General features: G+C 41.3%; 2 protein-coding genes across 9 annotated transcripts in view; one reads left to right on the top strand and one right to left on the bottom strand.

The window, feature by feature from the left end:
- Positions 1 to 15,993, top strand: part of ZC3H14 (zinc finger CCCH-type containing 14) — a 47,715-nt gene extending 31,722 nt beyond the window's left edge. The window contains exons 10-17 of one of the 8 annotated variants that reach the window (XM_028098073.2): positions 3,408 to 3,482; positions 8,073 to 8,232; positions 8,993 to 9,210; positions 12,844 to 12,964; positions 14,124 to 14,260; positions 14,545 to 14,633; positions 15,379 to 15,485; positions 15,880 to 15,993. In XM_028098073.2, the coding sequence (XP_027953874.1) occupies positions 3,408 to 3,482; positions 8,073 to 8,232; positions 8,993 to 9,210; positions 12,844 to 12,964; positions 14,124 to 14,260; positions 14,545 to 14,633; positions 15,379 to 15,485; positions 15,880 to 15,886 (914 nt within the window). In that variant the 3' untranslated portion in view covers positions 15,887 to 15,993. Of the gene's footprint in view, positions 1 to 3,407; positions 3,483 to 8,072; positions 8,233 to 8,992; positions 9,226 to 12,843; positions 12,965 to 14,123; positions 14,261 to 14,541; positions 14,634 to 15,378; positions 15,486 to 15,879 lie in introns of all 8 variants that reach the window. The other 7 variants (XM_028098066.2, XM_028098059.2, XM_028098051.2 and 4 more) reach the window with 7 other exon arrangements.
- A 926-nt stretch (positions 15,994 to 16,919) lies between these two features.
- EML5 (EMAP like 5) overlaps positions 16,920 to 20,166 on the bottom strand; it is a 168,139-nt gene continuing 164,892 nt past the window's right edge. Inside the window, exons 41-42 of the mRNA XM_028098102.2 lie at positions 20,015 to 20,115; positions 16,920 to 19,746 (exon numbers count right to left, since the gene is read on the bottom strand). Coding sequence (XP_027953903.1) covers positions 19,710 to 19,746; positions 20,015 to 20,115 — 138 coding nt within the window. The 3' untranslated portion in view covers positions 16,920 to 19,709. The remainder of the gene's footprint in view (positions 19,747 to 20,014; positions 20,116 to 20,166) is intronic.

Below are 20,166 nucleotides of genomic sequence, written 5' to 3'. Positions count from 1 at the left end.
GTCTTCTTTAAAAAAAATGTCAGTGGTGCACTTGAGTGACTCAGTTAAGTGTCCAACTCTTGGTTTTGGCTCAGGTCACAATCTCAGGGTCCTAGGGTCAAGCGCCAGGTCAGGCTCTGTGCTCAGCATGGAGTCTGCTTGAGTTGCTTTCCTCCTCCCTCCCCTGCTCCAGGGCTTCTCCTCCTCTGTTACTGCCCCTGCTTGTGCATGCGCGCTCCCTCTTGCTCTCTCTCAAATAAATAAAATCTTAAAAAATGTCTATTCAAGTCCTCTGCCTTTTTATTTTTTTTTTTAAAGATTTTATCTCTTTGAGAGAGAGTGTGCGCTGGCACAAGGTGGAGGAGGAGGAGGGATCAGCAGACTCCCTGCTGAATGCAGAGCCTGAAGAAGAGCTTGTCCTGAGCCAAAGTCAGACACTTAACCAACTGAGCCACCCAGGCGCCCCTCCCCGCCCATTTTTTAATCAGATTGGGGGGTTTTTGGTGTTTTATGAGTTCTTTATATATTTTGGATATTAATCCCTTACTGGATATATCATTTGGAAATATCTCCGTTCACTAAGTTGCCTTTTTATTTTATTGATGGTTTCCTTCACTGTGCAAAAGATTTTTTAGTTTGATGTAGACCCAGTTGCTTTTGTTGCTCTTGCCTGCCTATACAGACAAATCCAAAGAAATATTGCTGAGAGGGATAGCCAAGAATTTACTGTCTATATTTTTGTTGAGTTTTATGATGTCAGGTCTTATTACATTTTACATTGAATTGAGTTCATTTTTGCATATGGTATGAGAAAGTGGTCCAATTTAATTTTTTCTCTCATGTAGCTGTCCATATTCTCAGCACCATTTATTGAAGAGACTCCCTGCTGTTGTAGATTCTTGCCATCGTATTTTTTAAGATTTTATTTTTATTCATTTTGACAGAGACCGCGAGAGAGGGAACACAAGCGGGGGGGTGGGGGAGGGAGAAGCAGGTTTCCCGCCGAGCAGAGAGCCCGATGCGGGGCTCTATCCCAGCACACCCTGGGATCATGACCTGAGCCAAAGGCAGACGCTTAACGACTGAGCCACCCAGGTGCGCCTTGCCATTTTTTTTTTTTTAAGTTTTTATTTTTTTAAGTAGTCCTTACACCCAACATGGATGGCTTGAATCCACAACCTGGACGTGAAGAGTTGCATGCTCCTCCTACTTAGCCAGCCAGGCACCCCTGTTGCCTTTTTTATCATAGGTTAATTGGTTTTAATATGCACATTTTAACAATATTATTTCTTCCAGTCCATGAGCATGTTGTATCTTTCCATTTATTTGTGTCCTCTTCAGTTTCTTTTATCTGATAGTTTTCAGAGTACAGGTCTTTCACCTTCTTGGTTAAATGTATTTCTAATTATTTTGTTCTTTTTGGTGTAGCTATCAGTGGGATTGTTTTCTTAATTTCTCTTTCTGCTGCTTTGTTATTAGTGTATAGAAACATAATAGATTTCTGTATCTTAATTATGTGTCCTGAAACTTGACTGAATTCATTTCTTCTAATAGTTTTTTGGTGGAGTCTTTAGGGTTTTGTGTATATAATATGTCATCTGTTTGTTTTTTCTATTTCTTAATTTTCTTTCCAATTTGGATGCCTTTTATTTCTTGTCTCATCGCTGTGGCTAGGACATCCAGTACTGTATGGAACAAAGGTGGCGAGAGTGAGCATCTTTGTCTTGTTCTGATCTTATGATGTTATGAGTATGATGTTAGCTGTCGGTTTGTTATATATGGCCTTTGTTATGTTGAGGTATGTTCCCTCTAAACCCACTTTGTTGAGAGTTTTTATCATAAATGGATGTTGAATTTTGTCAAAAGCTTTTTCTGCATGTATCAAGAGAATCGTGATTCCTACTTCGCCTTTTATTTTGTTAATTTCGTGTGCCATGTTGATTGATTTGCAGATACTGAATCATCATTGTATCCTTGGAATAAATGCCACTTGATCATGGTGAATAATTATTTTAATGCATTGTTGATAACACTTAATTTTGTTTTTGTTAACACTTGTTTTAAATCTGCAAGTGAGGGGCACCTGAGTGGCTCAGTTAATTAAGCGTCTGCCTTCAGCTCAGGTCATGATCCCAGGATTATGGGATCAAGTCCCGCATCGGGTTCCGTGCTCAGCGGGGAGTCTCCTCCCTCTCCCTTTGCCCCTTCTCCCTGCTTGTGCTCTCTCTCTCTCTCCCCCTCTCTCTCAAATAAATAAATAAAATTTTAAAAAGAAATAAATCTGCAAGTGAGTACTTACTATCGCCTAAGCACTGTGGAGGCGGGGAGGTTTGGAGAAGTATGACATCCTCCCAGTCTTCAAATTGAAGATCGAGAAAATCAGTTGTCACTGCTTTGTTTTATTTTGCAGTGTAACTGAGGAAATTATGAACTTTTTAAAGAAATCATAAATACTCTAGCTGAGTATCTTTTCTTATAGGAGATTCAGATGATTTTTTAATTTTTTTTATTTTTTTTATTTTTTAAGATTTTATTTATTTGACAGAGACACAGCGAGAGAAGGAACACAAGCAGGGGAGTGGGGGAGGGAGAAGCAGGCTTCCCGCAGAGCAGGGAGCCCGATGAGGGCTCAGGATCCCAGGCCCAGGACCCTGGGATCATGACCCGAGCCGAAGGCAGACGCTCAACGACTGAGCCACCCAGGCACCCCTCAGATGATTTTTTTTAAAAAAGATTTTATTTATTTGACAGAGTGATAAAGCACAGGCAGAAGGAGCAGCAGAGGAGAGGGAGAAGCAGGCCTCCCGCGGAGCAGGGAGCCCGATGTGGGGCTTGATCCCAGGACCCTGGGATCATGACCTGAGCCGAGGGCAGACGCTTAACGACTGAGCCACCTAGAGGATTGTTTTCATGCTGATGTAGGATCTGGACTCCAGATCTCTTGAATATCATACTTGTTCATTGTTTTCTTTGTATCAGTCTAAGCTTATAGTTTGTCTTTTGGGAATTCTATGATCAGATAACTCTGCTGTATTTTGTTTTGCAATTCTAGGGTGTGGCGTGAGTTGTAATGGTGAGAGCCCAGGTGATGGAGAGGTTTCTTATTTTGATCTTGCACTTGGCTGTTGCCTGTCAGTTACGGCTCAAGCTCTGGGTTCTGGCAGCACCTCCTGGTTTTTCCAGCTTTTACCTTTGTTCCCAGGCTTTACCTCCAGTCCAAGAAAACTGGCTTCCAGACAAAGGGAGAACTAGGAAATGTCCTACAGTGTCATTTTTGGTTAAATTGCAATGTTGAAGCTAATCAGTTATTTTTAAGACTTTCAGTTAAAAGCCCAGGAGGATTATTTCAGGCTTCATTTCTGGGAAACATACATGCTGGTATTGTTTGTTTTTTAAGCTTAGTAAAGTTTTAAAATTTGTTATTCTAGGAACTCAACAGAGGCAGTTGTTATCCCGACTGCAAATTGACCCAGTAATGGCAGAAACTTTACAGATCAGTCAAGGTTGGTAATAATCTTAAATTTTCATTGTAATTTAGCATTTTTCAGTTGCTATTTCCATTTCTTGCATCTCATTTAATGTATCTTGTATATCTTAGATCCTGCCCTAAGATGCTGTATTTAGATTGTGAAAATATTTTAGGGCCAGGAGACAAGATCTGCATTTTCTTCATGTTTTTTGGTGTTTGTATTTTTCGTCTCATTCAAAAACTTTCTTGCTTTGGTGCCGTTTCACCTGAGTCTCTGGAATCTTCTGGCTGTCACTCCCCTCTAGGGACAACTCAGATCCTTACCCTGCTCTCCTTTCTATCCTACTTTTCCAGTGTCCTGAGCTGCTCTGCTGTCTGTAGCCTGTTCAACCTTATCCTCACTTTCATTTCACTTTAGAATCTCCTCACCAGGGCCACACCGAGAACTTGTTGTTCTCAGAGACCCCGTAGCTTAATTTTTTGCCCGTTCCCCTTCCCCCCCTCAGCATAGACACGTCAGCCAGGGGCTACCTCAGGACAGGGTCAAGTGCCTTGTTTATCTCTGCACTCTCCAGTGCCCAGCCCCTGCCACATGCATGTACAGTCCCCAGTAAATGCTGCCCACGTGAAGGGGGCCATTGGACGCCTGCAATCTTCAGTTCAGAAACCTTCTTTTTTCTGTTTCCTTCTATTTCCCCTACACCTGCCCGTTGTTGGAATCTCTGGTGCCTTGACCCCTCCCTGTGGCTCTTCCCCTTTGGTCAGGCTTCCACACTCAATAGGCATATTCCCTTACCCCATCTAGCTCTGTCTCAGAGACAGGAACTTGTCCTCTCGCAGGGTTGCCTTCCACCCAGAAGCCAGATCCTCCCCAGGTGATGAACACTGGAGTGCCCCCACACTCCTGTAGTTTTAGTCTCGGCCTCTTTCCTGGCTTCTCCTCTCTAAGTGTTTAGATACCCTCCATTCTTGATTTTGCCCTGTCATCTCTCCACATTCCATCCTGCTTTCCACATAAGGGTATTTTCTTTCAAAATGTCTGGCGGCTAAGCTCTGTGTATGTTGTATCCACTTCATTGGCACTTGCACATTCTTTTTTGTCTCCTTTAATGTTTCTTTTTTTTCCATGGTGCACATGCAGTTTGAAGTATGTTTGAAGTCCTACGAGGCTTATGAGTGACTGCATTCCTTGCCTACGTCCTGTCACGGTTTTTATTCCCCAGAGCCCTCGTTTCTGCATATTCCTTTTATTTAATTTCTCACATACTGACTTGGTTTCACATATGCAGCACTCTCTGCGATTTCTGATACCTATATCTAATATCTGAGGATATTAAAGATAGTGTTGGGTATTTTTTCCCTTCCCTTCTTGGTCTTATTTTCTCCAAGTTTGTTTCAGTTGCTGTCTTTTCTGACAGGTTTTCCTCAGATGTCTGGGGATCCTTGGTTGTCTTATATTTATGAGTGGGACACTCGAAAAGCTGATTGGCATTCTGGGTTCATTAGTCTGGGTGGTGGGCTTTTGACTTCACATCTGAATATAGATCCTGCAGTGAAGAGTCATTTGTCTCTCTAATTTGGGGGCACCGTGAGGTCACCGTCTTTCGGCTTTTCTTCTTGGCCTGGTTAGCTTCTCCAAAGAAAGATCTTTCAGAGTAGTGGATGGATTGGTTGTCAGCGTTCTGGGAGCTAAGTGAGGAAAAGGGGCTGGGAGACGCACCTCAACTTTAATTACTATGTGTTGCTTGCTTAACACCCCCTCCCAGTTCTCAGAATGGTACTTCTCTCAATGTGGCTGGCATCCCTTGGCCCAGAGACTCTCTGTTTTGACCTTTCCAAGAGTCTTAAGCTTCCCTCTTCTCCAAGGGAAAAATAGTCAAGGGTTATCAGGAAATTTAAATGCTTTAAAAAATTTTAATAGTATACATTTAGCTTATGTTTTTGCAGCACTGTTCTGTCAAAGTGATGATGCTTCATTTATAGGCCACTCCAGCATTGACCACCAGGAAAGCATGTCTCCAGCTATTCCAAAAAACTTGAATATAGAGGTTAGGGGATCCCAGTATGATAGGGATCAGAAATGAAGAAAACAAATTCCTGACTCAGGAAGACATGACTGCTTCTGGAACGGACCTTGGACACACCTGTATTGGCCTTGTCTTCCCCTCTGCCCAAGGTCCCCCGTGCTGCCAGTTACCCAGCCTTCGGAGACTCTTGGGATCCACATTGAATTGTTTCATTATTGGCTTAAGACTCAGCTTTTGAAGACCTTAGTTTTTCACTTTAAAAACGTGGATGTCTCCTTTTACAGTTATTTTCTTTGTGAGTCTGTGTTTCAGTGAATTAACCCTTTGTTGACATTTTGGTGGGGTTTTAGGAGGAAACCAAATGCATGGGTTCTGCCGGTAGTCTGTACCCAGAAGATGTCACTAACTCTCGCGTCTGTCCGCTCCTCTCTGACCCAGGTGATACCGTGAACCTTGTAGAAGTGACTAGTGACTTATGTGGAATGAAAAGCTCTGTTTTCAGTGCTCACTTTTCTAAACTCTGTAGTATGTGACGCGTCATTCCCATGTTTTTTTAAGTCTTTGTTTGGCTTCCAGGACGTCACGATCTCTGTTCTTCTACCAATTCCATGTCATTCTCCTTTATCACCTCCTCTCCTCCCGTACTACCCCTGGAAATGTTCATTTTATCCTGTGTCCTACCCTTAGCATTATTTTCATCTCTTTTATATTCTCCCAAGATGCAAACTGGTAGAACTGCTTTGCCTCAAAAAGGGCTGGGTGGTGAGAAGAAAGGCAGCAGCCTTGGACTAAGTTCTGGACTCTACCTTTGCTAGGTGGGAGCCCTCAGTGAGTCCCTGGAGAACAGCGAGTCGCCTGTGGGTCTCCTGTAACGGAGGAGGGAGGTCTCCCGCTCAGGCTCCCCACGAGAGACGGCAGCGCTGGACGTGTGTGCTTTGATTCAATGCTGCTTTGGCCTTCAGTTGGAATGCTGCTTCTCTTATTTCTCTCGCCTCTTACTTCAACTTCTGAACGTCTGAGAGCCCCACAAAGACTTCAGACTAAATAAATCTAAAATTGAAATTTATCCTGCCCCCTTTTCAGTCCTCTCTTTCTCCTGTCCTGTTTCCTGGATCCAGTTGCTCTTCTTTCGCTGTCCTCCATCTTCATCTTTACCCTCTCCGGCCCTCGTGGGAGAAGGCCACTCTGCTTCGTTCCTAGGATGGGAGTTGAACATGCAGCTGCTGTGAGGTGCCAGGGCTGCTGAGGTGTGTGCAGTGTGTCTTCTCTCCCTCCTGTGTGGGCTCAGACAGGACAAAGATTGAGAATCTTTTAATTTGGAGCCTCACTGTGTCTCCTGGGCAACAGCCTAGTAACTGAGCTCTAGGACTGCCTTCCATACTACCTGTTCTCCCAAAAACCAGTTTGATCATGTCATTTCCCTCCTGAGAAACCTCTCTTGATTCTTGATGACTTCTTCATCAGAATCCAAACTCACTGACACAAGATCCTTTCTGCCTCAGCCTTCCCTGCCACTCAGCCCGCCCCGCACCCAGCCCTCCATCCACACCACGTTTCTCAGCAGGTCTTAGATTCCTTGTGTCTCATGAAAGCCTCTGCCTCCACGCTGTTTATTGTTGAGCTCGTTGCTGCCCAGCCTGGTTATCCCTGCTCATTTCCTTTAACATCTGCTTCCAATGTCCATCGTCTGTAGGCTTTGTCGGGATTTCCTAGCTGGAGTAGGTTTCCTGTATTCTACCAAAACTTGGTTCTTACTCCTTTAGGATTAGCTTTTAGGGTATGCTGTTCTGAAATTGTGTGTACATCTTTTTTTCTATTTTTTCTTCTTTGTGTACCTAGCACAGTGTTCAGTTCTCAGGATTTTGGTTTGTTCAGGTGAATGAACGTGAATGTACATCCTGTAGATTTTGGTCTCTTATTTGCCTATTAACCGTAAGAGAAGTGCAACTCATTAACTTCTGTCAACGGATGGCATATCAATAGGTCAGCCATCTCCACTCTGGGCTCTTGGCATATTTTATGAAGCAATCAGGGTTAAGAAGCATACTATAGATGGCATGAGCTGTGGTTATTTGCACTGACGGTCAGTGTTTTCTTTGCTGTATTTTTTTTTTTCCAGTATAGTCTTCTTGGTACAACCAGGCAGAAATTATGCCAGGTGAATTCTTTTCATCAGGACATGTTCTCTCTCAGTGGTACTGTGCAAAATGAACAAAACATTTTAGAAAAATTTTTAAGCAGCCTTCATATCATAGTTCGAGGGAATATGAGGATTTTTCTTTATAATTTTAGAAGATATTATGATACTTAGAGTAAGTTGGTATTGTTCATATCCCACTAGATGAGAACCTTTCTGTACCGTAGGCAGGGAGTATTGATTAGAAGCCCCAGGTAATGGGCTGTTACAAAGAAAGGAATACTTCCTTGAAAAGGTGTTTGGCACAGAATTGCAGCGCTATTCCTGGGTAGAACCGTTGTGATTTTCCTTTGAAAAAATTACAAATATATAAAAGATTGACATTCTTCTCACGTGTGTGATGTTGGGAATGCAAGGTATATTCAAAAGTAAACATTTATGGCCAATTTTTTTGGCTCAGATTACTATGACATGGAATCCATGGTCCATGCAGACACAAGATCATTTATTCTGAAGAAGCCAAAGCTGTCTGAGGAAATAGTAGTGGCACCAAACCAAGAGTCGGGGATGAAGACCGCAGATACCCTTCGGGTACTTTCAGGACACCTTATGCAGACACGGTAGATGGTTTCTTTTTCTTGTGTAGCTTTTTTGTGTTGATTAGATAGTGCAGGTTAACGTGAGTTCCCAGCTTCCCTCTTCCCCATCCCAGCCCCCAGTGTAGAGTGCGTTTATTGAGTCAGTCGGTAGGCCATGAATAAATAGTAAGCCAAATTCAGTTTTCAGAAATTACAGTTCATCTTTCTTGTTCAGAAATCTGTTAACCTACAAATAAGTCCATGTATGATTTAGCTCTGTAAATAAGATTCTTTCCTTTAAGTACATCCGGGAAATGAAATTTAAAAGCCAGGTGATCAAAATCAGGAAATCTCTGCACAGAGAGATCAGGTTGGGGTGATTCCTCCCTTAGAAAATGGACTAAATATTCTGTAAAGTAACAAACATATAGATAATATAATCAGTATAAATATAGAACTGCTGGCCACGTGTTCTGAGCATAGATGCTGATTTTTCAGTTTATTTCCACGTGACCCTGTGAAGATCAAACAGACAATGGTGTTTAGGGTGGAGGGGAGATTGTCCTTAGTGCAGCCTGGAGGGTCGCTGGCTGTGCCACCACAGCAACTGGCCGTGGCCGCGGTGTCATAGCGGAAGCCACCGGGGCTGTACCTGGAAGTCCTCCTGAGTTTGTTTGGTTGGTTTTTTTCCTACTGAAGAGACCACCTAAGGGAGCGATAGTTCTGCTGAAGAGCACTGTAGGAGGCTCAGCGTTTTGTGTTTGTTTCCCTAATTCTATGGTATTTTCTATCTGTCTGGCAGAGATCTTGTACAACCAGATAAACCTGCAAGTCCCAAGTTTATAGTGACGCTGGATGGTGTCCCCAGCCCCCCAGGATACATGTCAGATCAAGAGGAGGACATGTGCTTTGAAGGAGTGAAACCTGTAAACCAAACTGCAGCCTCAAACAAGGGACTCAGAGGTCTCCTCCACCCACAGCACTTGCAGTTGATGAGCAGGCAGCTCGATGACCCAAATGGTAGCTTTTCAAATGGTGTGTTGAGAGCTCAGATTTTCCCTTTCCAGGGTGCTGTCATTGTGCAGGAAATCTGGGACCCGTTTCTCTACCTGGAATGAATATTGGTTGGAGGCCTCGCTCTTAATCGTAATTCAGTAGCGGCCTCTTTTCTTCCTTCAGACAAAACAATGAGTTCTATCCGTAGTGGGCACCGCTCCCGGGCTACCATGGGCTCAGCCGTGAGAGCCAAAGTACCTCTTAACCATGCCTGTGAAAGGATCGGCCTTTGTTCTTGCTACCTTGTTTCCTTTTTTTCCTTTAGAAACTATACTTGTTACTGTCCCTTTGTTGTAACAATAATAGTCTCTTATAATTAACTTGACAGAAAAATGAACTTGGATTTTGATTCTGTTTATACCTCAGTGAAATTCCCTTGAAAGGAGTTTCTCACCTAATCTATCAAGATACTGCTGGGAAGTGTAGCAAACTAATTTATGTTTAAATTAATAAATATTGAAGCATAGTATTTAGTAGGAGCAAGATGAACTCTGTTCAGATAACAGCCTGCTTTTAGGCAGATGAATCGTTACCACTGGCTATTCTCTCCCTGGGCCCGGTGTCAGGTGCACAGACTGCTGGACGTTTTCATTTGTGACAAGAGAATGGTGGTTGTGTTCCTTCTGTCTTGTAAGATGTTTAGAAACACCTTTATTGGGAGGGGAGACAATTACTGAAGCTTAAAAATAAATAGCGAAGCAAAGAAAAAACAGCAATGGTGGGTTTTGATATTTTTCCAAGTTAATCCTCTTGGCAGAGACATGAAGATGTATTCAGTACCTTTTTCAGTTGCTAAAAATACAATAGCTTTTAGAGGGAGATCATGAGTGAGCGAGGAGATACTACTGTTGAACTGAAAGCTTTTTTGCCTCAGTCAATAATATAATGTCCTAGTTTTGATTGGTGGAGGGAATTGAAAGTCTGTATCAAAAGGAAGAAAAAATTTTAAATGGTAACAAAGATGGTTAGGAACTGCCATAGTCATGCAGTACAGATTTCCTGAACCTGTGTATTTTGTCTCAAATGAGAGAAAAAGGGTCTAATTTTGTCTAAATGTAGATGTCCATGTTAGGCTTTATTGGTGTCTATGTCCTAGCAGCGCCCCTCTAAAGAGCACGTTAGACTTCTTGTCTCGGTTTCACAAGTGCCGTGGCCCTTCTGGAGGCCAGGGGGATGAGCGGCGGGCCTCCTGTGCCGTTGCTTTGATCTGGGACTCTCACTGGTTCACTGCTGCTCAAGGATGAAGCTTTGGAATAGTTGGAACGTAAGTTGAGGCCCAAGAGACTGAGTAACAGTCACAGAGAGGCTCTGGTCCTTCTTGTTCTTCCCCTCCAAGCAGGGAATTTGAAACTTGGTGATTGCTTTTGCTGGCTTTTTGTCCAGTGTTTCAAGGATGCTGTCAACAGCATTCCCCGCCCTCCCCCGCCCCTGGAATGGCAGCACAGGTTTTATAGCTTGCAATAAAAAGTGAATTTGCCTAATCTTAAACAGGAAAATTTTTAATGGCTTATGAGGTTAACATTGGGGAAAACCAGAATCGAGACCTCTTGTATATATGACCCAACATTTCCATTAGAAAGATAATGTTTCCTTGTATTTAATATTGCCCATGAGTATCTAACTACTTCATTTTCCAGCCAACCTGTTCCTGAGTATTCTGTTAACTTCTTTCATTTGGCCTGGGTTCCCATGTATATACCATAGTCTAAGGTATGTTCTTTAGGAGGAGGGTAAGACACATTTCCTGCAGGCAGGATATTAGACACACTTAAAATTGGAGAAAACTGCTCTTTCCAGCCATGCAAGATTTTATTGGAGACTAAGAATACCTTTATATCCTGGAGCTAAACAGTGACTTTTACTATTTTAAAAGTAGCATGGAAAACTATATCAGACATAGTTGTGGGTTTTTTGTGGCCTTTTTAAAGATTTTATTTATTAGCATGAGTGGAGGGGAGGGGGCAGAAGCAGAAGCAGACTCCCCGCCGAGCAGGGAGCCCGATGCGGGCTCGATCCCAGGACCCTGGGACCATGACCTGAGCCGAAGGCAGACGCTTAACCGACTGAGCCACCCAGGCACCCCTGGGATAGTGTTACAGTAGCCCTTTCATAGTCCTCCTGTCTAGGCTCCAGGACTGGATTTGTGTGCCTTGTTCTCCTGTAATGAAGACTGAGGTTGGGTCACTAGATCAGTAAGTTCTCAGAATACCAGCTGCTGCACTGTTAGGTTTTGATTGGTCGCCTACTTTGTATTTTTGTTTCCATTCAATCATAAAACTCTAAGGAAGACATTATTTTCTTCTTGCATAGATAAGGAAACTGAAGTTGAGGTACTAGGTAAGACTTGTCCAGAGGGTCTAGTTCAGCTAAGTTACAGAGCCAAATTTGAACTGCCTGATCTCAGGCAAGAGGAATAGAGCAATGGGGTTGAAATGATGTTTGCTTTTATAGTTACGAATGTGAACCCTAATTTGTAACACCCATGATGCTTTTTTTTTTTTTAAAGCTAGGGTGTTTTGGTCCAGAAGTTGTCAGGTCATTATGGCCTTTGGGTGTGAATTTTTGGCCTTTTTACATTTTAAATGGGCATTAGTTGCCTGCATTTAAGCTTTGTATGTCATATAAAAAGGTTTTTGGCTTTCTCTGAATCCGGAGACAGTCTGGAAGCACAGGCCCACTCCCACGCCCTAGTAATTGACATTGTCATTGGACACAACCCCGAGAGGGAGTGGCAGGCAGGCAGTGAACCCTGTGGATGGTGCATGCACTTGCTCTCCTGGTTGCTCTTACCCACCTGTGTTTCCTCCCCACCCCAAGGCTTTGTGCCACCGATCACCTATCCAGCCAGGCTCACTGCTGGGTGATCTGGTGGGCCCCTGGAGGTAATGACATTTGTGACCCATTTTAAGCAAGAAGCTTTTCCTCACATTGATGTGAGTTTATCACCTGGACTTAGAACTGTGTATACCTCAGTGAGTGGGAACACTTTAGTGTATGAACCACTCATAGTGTCTGAACGTGAGAATTTGTTCACATTTTTTTTTTTTTAAGATTGATTTATTTGAGAGAGCATGAGGACGGGGAGGGGCAGACGGAGAGGGAGAGAGAATCCTCAGGCCGACTCCCTGCTAGGCTTGATCCCAGGACCCCAGGTTCATGACCTGAGCCAAAGTTGGATGCTTAACTGACTGAGCCACCCAGGCACCCCAGTTCATATTCTTTTTCACCTTTGTGTTTGCAGTTTTCATTTCATTTTATTGGCTCCCTACTTGGACATCCTTCCCCGCCCCCCTCATATTTTAATTCAGTTCTGAAATAATACTGAGCAGGGGTTTGGGGTGAGAACTTTGGCTCTAGTTGCAGCATCCCTGTCTGGTTTGCTTTTCACAATGAGAACTGCAGTGTGCTTCCTGGTGACCTTTTCTGGGAGGCTCTTGCCTGTGTTACCCAGAATGTCAGACTCCTTTATTTTGTATGATCATAGACATGGAAGAACATAAGATTTTAAGACTGGGTTTTGAGGGAAATGTATTAAAGGTGCCATATACTGAATTGATCATAATAAATGAGATACTTTTAACTTTTTCCCCTTTTTAGCTGAGATGAGTGAACTGAGTGTGGTCCAGAAACCAGAAAAACTTTTGGAGCGTTGCAAGTACTGGCCTGCCTGTAAAAATGGGGATGAGTGTGCTTACCATCATCCTGTTTCACCTTGCAAGTGAGTAGCAGCAGCAAGCTGATTCTGATCTGCAGGTTAATTTCTAGATCTTAGAGCTGGTTCTGTTTGTTTTTTATTTCTGTGGATGAATTTGATTTGTATAACTAAATGCAGTGACACTTAACCATTGCCCTCCCAGAATAGCATCCTTGTGTAATATCTGTGTGTTTGTTTGAGGGAGTGGGGAGATGGGAGAAGGCTTCTGTACATTTAAGGAGATGGTTATATAACTGCCCTGGTTTGAATGCATTGTATTCATGTACATATCCATAGCTTTCAAGGCACTGGGGACACAATTAGTTGCAGGTAATGTGACAAAACATTTTGGACTTGGGTGTAATTTTTCCTTACCAGTTGGCTGGTTCAATGGCATGATCTTTGAGAGGGGGCTTTTAGATTTAAAAAAAAATAAATATTTTGGTCCTAGAGGTGGAGTCTCCATGTTTTGACTTAAGAAATTTGGATGTGAGAATAGTATGGATGTACCTGGAGGGGGAGACCACAGACTGAGTCTTTTTGGAGTGGTGCCTTGCACATATATTATGCTTGGTATATTAAGTTCATAAATTACTACAAACATAGATCTGACAGAGAAATGGTATGATTCTTAACACAAAAAATCCTTTTGTCTCTCATGGTCATGGCTTGAGTTGAAAATCTCATTACCTTAGGCTTCGGAATAGACTACTGTGTCCTTTTTTGAAATCTGGCCTCATTTTTTTTTTTTTTAATGTATTCATTTGAGAAAGAGAGCACAAACGGGGAAGGGCAGAGGGAGAGGGATAAGCAGACTCCCCACTGAGCAGGGAGCCCGACTCGGGGCTCGATCCCGGGACCCTGGGATCATGACCTGAGCTGAAGGCAGAAGCTTAACTGTCTGAGCCACCCAGGCGTCCCAGATCTGGCCTCATTTAAAAACTGAGTTTCCCGGGGCATCTGTCTGGCTCAGTTGTTAGAACATGCGACTCTTGATTTCTGGGTTGTGAGTTCAAGCCCCACATTGGGCATAAAGCATAGTTTAAGAAAAAATTGAGTTTCCCTTTTTTCTATTCTGCGTTTCTCAAAAAAGTAGTAATGGAATATAAGGAGCCTCTCTACAAAACAAACAAAACCTAATGCATTGAGAAGATTAAATGTGAATAATGTTTTTGTTTTATAGAGCCTTCCCCAATTGTAAATTTGCTGAAAAATGTTTGTTTGTTCATCCAAATTGTAAATATGATGCAAAATGTACTAAACCAGATTGTCCCTTCACTCATATGAATAGAAGAATTCCAGTACTGCCTCCAAAACCAGGTTAGTGACGTTGTGCACTACTACAGTAGGTAAAAAATGGAAAATGACATTTTGTGATTATCAACTGAGTTTAAAAGGGAATAATCTTAGAAATTATCATGCTAGAATCAGTTAACCTAACCAGTCTTTAAAGAGTAGGTGTGCCTATTTAGTATCATTCTGAAGTATTTTATTTAATGAATATATAAATCTATTTTTAAAATGGGTTTCATAAAAACATGAGTAGATTGCATTAGATGATTTTGCCGAATTTGATCAATCTTTGCTCTTATATTTGTCAGCAGTTGCAACACCAGCCTCACCTTCTAGTAGTCAGCTGTGCCGTTATTTCCCTGCTTGTAAGAAAATGGAATGTCCCTTCTATCATCCAAAAGTAAGAATTTTCATTTTCCCAAAAAATGATTTAGTGACAACTTTTCAATTCTGAGGCCTGGAAGAGCACTAGCAAATTGAGTATCTTGTGTGTCCATGGTCCTCCCTTGCCTACCCTCCCCCCCAATCTGTTTTTGTTAATATTCTGGTCTTTAAGACCTTGAGGTTCTTAGTTGTATGAGCTCCCATCTGGTCCTTTAGGGTAAGTGGTCTGAACCAGAGGTTAATGTTCTAGGCTCTCAGAGTGAAGCTTCACTTTGCTTAGTTTCCATTCCTCTCTGCAGCTAAGCATGTGGGTGGGGTTTTTTCACCCCCACCTCGTGTCAGAAACAGAGATGATGAAGTCCAGTTGTACTTGTGCTGATGGTTTTAATTTTCTCTGTGCTATAAAGATGGATGTGTCTCCACCTGTTGAGTTGCTCAGAGTGAATGATCTCTCTGGCTGTCACTTCCCGCCCCCCCCCCCCCCCCCCGCCAACTGCAGTTGGGCATAAATGAGGGTGTCCGGGGCACGATGGATAGAGGGGATGTTGGGCTGATAAGCAGGGTGATTAGAAGTTGGTACTGTATACTGAGGTTCCTTTTGAAATCTTTGAATAGAATCTTGTGTCGGGGCGGGGGTGTTATTTGTCAAGGTTTCAGTATTAAAATATTGTTAGATTGTATCTCTTGCCCCATTAAATGTTTCAGGTTGCCTTTTTATTTGTATTAGCTTTGCAAATGTTGAGACTGTTGTTTATATTTAGCACTGCAGATTTAATACTCAGTGTACAAGACCTGACTGCACATTTTATCATCCCACCATTACTGTGCCACCACGACATGCCTTGAAATGGATTCGACCTCAAACCAGGTAAAGACTTGGGGGGAGATGATCACTTTGATTTTTCTCTACTGTTTCAGTTATACATGGTCCTTGGAAAATGTTTCCAAATTTCGTTTTACCAGTGATTGGTTATTCACCGAGATAACTCCAAATCAGATTTACCTTCTGCGTGTATCCTGCTTACAAATCTCACATCAGTTTTCTTGGCATTACTGATGTAAAACATGGGAAGAAAGTTTTAGTGTGGCCTATAAATTTAAATACACATCATTATTATCTTTTATGTAGTTTTTATATAATTATTTACAAATCTGATACTTACATTGTAAATCTGTAGAACAAATATTCGTTGTGTGAAAATACTCCTTAGCTGGGTATGTATGAATGTAAAGCAGTTAATTACAATTTTTTGTTTACTCAGTGAATGACAGTCCTACTTGGCAGAAGATTGTGGAGTTTCCATCTACTGGCAAAAATATTCTGCAGAACTTGTCAAACCTTTGAAACTTGGAATATACTGCTTTCATTATACGAAGTTTATTGCCTATCTGAAGTGTCTAATTTTTCAAGTTTGTAAGTTTATTAAGTGGTTTTAACATTGGCTATTTTTTGTCGTTTGACTATGAAAAGACCGTTGAAGGAAAAGCTAAATTCTATTAAAGCATTTGAGGCGTGTTTGTACACTGCTGTTTCAGGTTAGTGTCAGCGCTGGGGCTTCAGTGTTGCTGTGTGTTCAGTGAGAGGGGCATCCTTACCCTAAAAAGTTGGATTTTGTTCACGTTTCCCAAGGATTAAACAGAGGAGTGGCCAAAAGTGTGGAGACAGCTTAACAAAGTGAATTTAGTTTGAAAAGCATGATAACACAGGCTTCTTGGGTTGTGAGTGCTGCTTTGGTTAGATGGGTCGGGTAAAAACAGAATGGCAAATGCAAAAAAAAAAAATGAACAGTTCCTTAAAATGCTTTCATTTACTATTAACATACACTTTTTAAATAAATATTTTGGGGCTGCATTATCACAAAATTATACAAAAGTTTTTTTACAATGATATATACAGAAGGTATCAGAAAACAAACCAAACACAAGATTATACATATATTCTCACATTCTGAAAAAGTAACATTTTCAGAAATAACCACAGAAAATTTTTTAAATGTAAAAATTAGATTTAAATAGTATATTTTAAATGACTAATTACAGAAATCAGATGGGTAAACTGCAAAAACAGGACTAACCTTTCGGACTACTGAATCAGTACACAGTCTTCTGTGTGTGGTTTTTGAAATAGTTAAGGCAAGAAGTGTCAGATGTTTTAGAATTAAATAACCAACGGATCACTGATCTTAAAGACTTGATGTACAGCAATTTTTAAAAAAATAAAGCTAAAAGTTGGCTAGAACAGATCGAATTAATGCAAAAGAGATAAAGACTCAAACATTCTCAGGACCAAATTAACTGTGTAAAAAAAAAAAAGTTCATTGACTAGTTATATACCCGAGAGATAACAAAACAGCATGTGTAAAAGTCCATGTTTAAGAGCATAAAACCAGCAGTCGTTTTGTGGCCATTGCTTTTCCATTGGGAGAAGAAAGAATTAACCAGTTATTAAACCATCTGTAAGTTGCACTTCGCTGTGCCGATTCCTAAGAAGAACCTTGAAACCACGGACCACGGAAGAGGAAAGACCGTGCCCAGGATGGCACCAAGTTCTCACCGAGTTGGGCTGCGGTGACAAGACTCCTGAATTTAAGGCGTTTGTTCATTCCAGTGCTTAGATTTCTTCTGCAAAGATGTAAAGCATCTTAAGTTGTATTTCTAGAAATCTAAACAGACTTTTAGTATCACGATTTATAAATGGCATTCAGAATTCCACTACAAAGAACACAAACGGGAAACAGGGCCTGAGTGGTTTGGTTCAGGCATTTTACAAGTCAAGAACGTGCTAAAATCGGATAGTTTTTGCCATCTAATAAACACTGCCTGGAAACCCCTTTAAGGGTTTAATGTTACCTTTCAGCTGCTGTGTTTTACAGGCAAGCTAAGGTTGACTCTAGACCAAGTTGTCCAACACATGTTTAAAATGAACCACCATCAAAAGGCATCGCAACAAGGGAGGGAACAAGGTGGCTGGTGGCAGGGGCAGCAGATGCAATGTGCTCTGGCGTGCGCTTATGTACGGAAACGGGACTGAAGGGGCCAGAAATCTCAGATGACAAATTGAGGAGCTTAGTCAAATACTGCACACAAAAGTAATTCTCTGGGTTAAAAAAAATACAGGGCAGAATCTTCATAACCTGTCCTGGTTATTCACCTTCCCTTGGCTGGAATAAACAAGGCGGTGGTGGGAGAACTAAAAATCAACATGAGTTTTAGTTGTGAAACTGACAACAGTCATTAAAGCTGGCTTATCAGGCCGGCCACCTGGAGGAACAAAAATGCAGCGGGGGCATTTTTTGTCCTAAATTGTTTACCTAAGGTTATAATTAGCATTTCTACATGTACTGTAATAGAAATGGAATTTCTCTTTAGTCAAAAGCTGGGAAGCTTTGGCTCAGAAGGAAAATTTGAACAGGCTCAAAGATGGAGGGGGTGAGTGGGGGGATTGTTCAGGGGAATTTAATTTATTGAATGGCTCTTTATAATAATATACATGGACAGAAATTTAGTATAAGTCTAAAATTGGGCTTAATTTAGGAGAATCCATTGATGTGAATATGATCTTACGTCTCAAGCTTCTTAATGCCTTAATCAGTCCTTCAGACACAGCTACTGTTCAGAGCTTTAAAACTGACCATGTTCAATCACTGGTTAGGCTTTTTGTGATACAGTTCAGCCTACAGTTCTGTTTTCAGTATTTACAAGGTGTTGGGCATACAAAATAGGTATCAGGAATCTTCATGTCTGGTCAAACCAGACTGAGATTTCCAGAAACCTGAAGGGGTCTATTATGCTACAAAGATAATTAACACATTAAAATAAAATTCATAGGACCAATAGAGCATCTTAAACTTTTTCACACTTAGAAAAATATATTTTTAAATAGCAATCTACATAATCTCCCATCTTCGGGAAACTACGGACAGGCTAAACAGCAAATTCCTGAACGGCAAGTACTGATCTTTGGCAGCATTAAAGTGAATAGGGATAAATATCTAAGAGTTAAGCCCTAATCCACCAAAAAGGAATTTTAATGGACAAGCTTTACAAGTGGACCTGTATTCATTCTTTTTGGAGGTCAGCCTATGGGGTGGCATACATCTAATAAATTTTCCAGTAGAGAAAAAAGCTATAAAAATTTTATTTCAAGAGCTTACTAAATTGTTCGACTTTGTAAATAAATGTGACCTTGAACACTTCGGTCTACATGTTAAACAAGTGTTTCTATTACACTACATCTTCAAATATTCGGTATGCTCTCCCAGTTAACTACTACTGCTGTCTAGAACTTTAACCTGTACACCACTGAAAAGGACTGTTCGTCATACTACTTTTTCATTAATGAGGCTATAATCAATGTTTTAATTTTTCAGCCATAGAGATGACTTCCGAACAGAAAAGGATCGACAGCTCAAAAATGAAAATGTAGTGATCATATATTACTAACTTTGGATTTGTTCCTGAATGTAAAACTGCCAGGAAAAAAAAAATGTCCTTTATAAAAAGAGGTTTATTGATGCTTAAGTAGCATTATCTTCTCCAGTAAAGCTTATGTGTGTGTTTCCTTAGGGAAAATAATGTTTGCCTTTTAAAAACTGTGATCCTCTAAGGTGATGCTGTGTTTCCTTTCCTTATGTAAACACAAGGGATAAAATAAGTCATTAAGTAATGAACCTTGAAAATAAAATACAAATTCTAAAAAAGAAAAACAGTTTTGCTAAAGAGAGGATGAAACTTAAGCAACTTGGGTTTTTAAGGTTTTGTTTTTTGAGAGGCGCTGTCCCCTAAGCCTTCCTAGCAGGTCTGCCAAGTTTGCACACTCCCCCAAACTGGGGGGGCTGGCTTTCACCGAGTATTTATTCAATCCTTTCTTAAAGTAATTGTCTGGCAGTGTATGGATTATGGACAGTTATCCAGTGCACACAACAAATATCTTGAACTTATCTGTCTTCTGTTTGGATGACTCTGGGCATTTATCCCTGTTAACAATCCTAAGTTAGCACCACTTGCCCATGCAAGGTTTGGTTCTGTTTTTGTTTTGTTGTTGTTAGTTTTTCCTCTTCTGTAATTCTGGTCTCCTCAGCATCCATATCTTTCAGTGAGGCATATGTACACATTTCCAGACAAATAAACTGCAATCAGAGAAAAAAAAAAAGCAGTGAGTTCATTATTTTTCTAGATTTTCAGAAGCTTAATGAGCTTTCAAATCAAATGTATAAAATTTTTCATTAACTCCTTTTATTTTGTACTGCCACCTTATGTGCCGCCACGGAGCCAGCCAGTTATGCTACCTTATTCTGTTGTTGACTCACAGAGTCTGTGCTCTAATATAGTGATACTAGATCTCTTAATAACTAGTAAGAGGTAGTCTGCTCTTCTTGGGCTGAGAAAGTCACCCACCTGCAGTCATCACCTCCGGCACTAACGACATGTCGATCACCGCTGGTAAATCGAATATTTGTTACATGAGGTGAATGACCCAAGAACCTTTTGTGCTTTGCCTGAAAAACAATGAAAAACAAAGCTCAGGATGTTATGTGAGGCACACAAAA

Source organism: Eumetopias jubatus, unplaced genomic scaffold (genome assembly GCF_037043125.1).
Source record: "Eumetopias jubatus isolate StellerSeaLion01/CBP00866 unplaced genomic scaffold, mEumJub1_p1.0 scaffold_7, whole genome shotgun sequence".
NCBI classification, from domain to species: Eukaryota; Metazoa; Chordata; class Mammalia; order Carnivora; family Otariidae; genus Eumetopias; species Eumetopias jubatus.
Note: the sequence above shows the minus strand (reverse complement) of the source record. Positions and strands in the feature narration are given on the sequence as shown.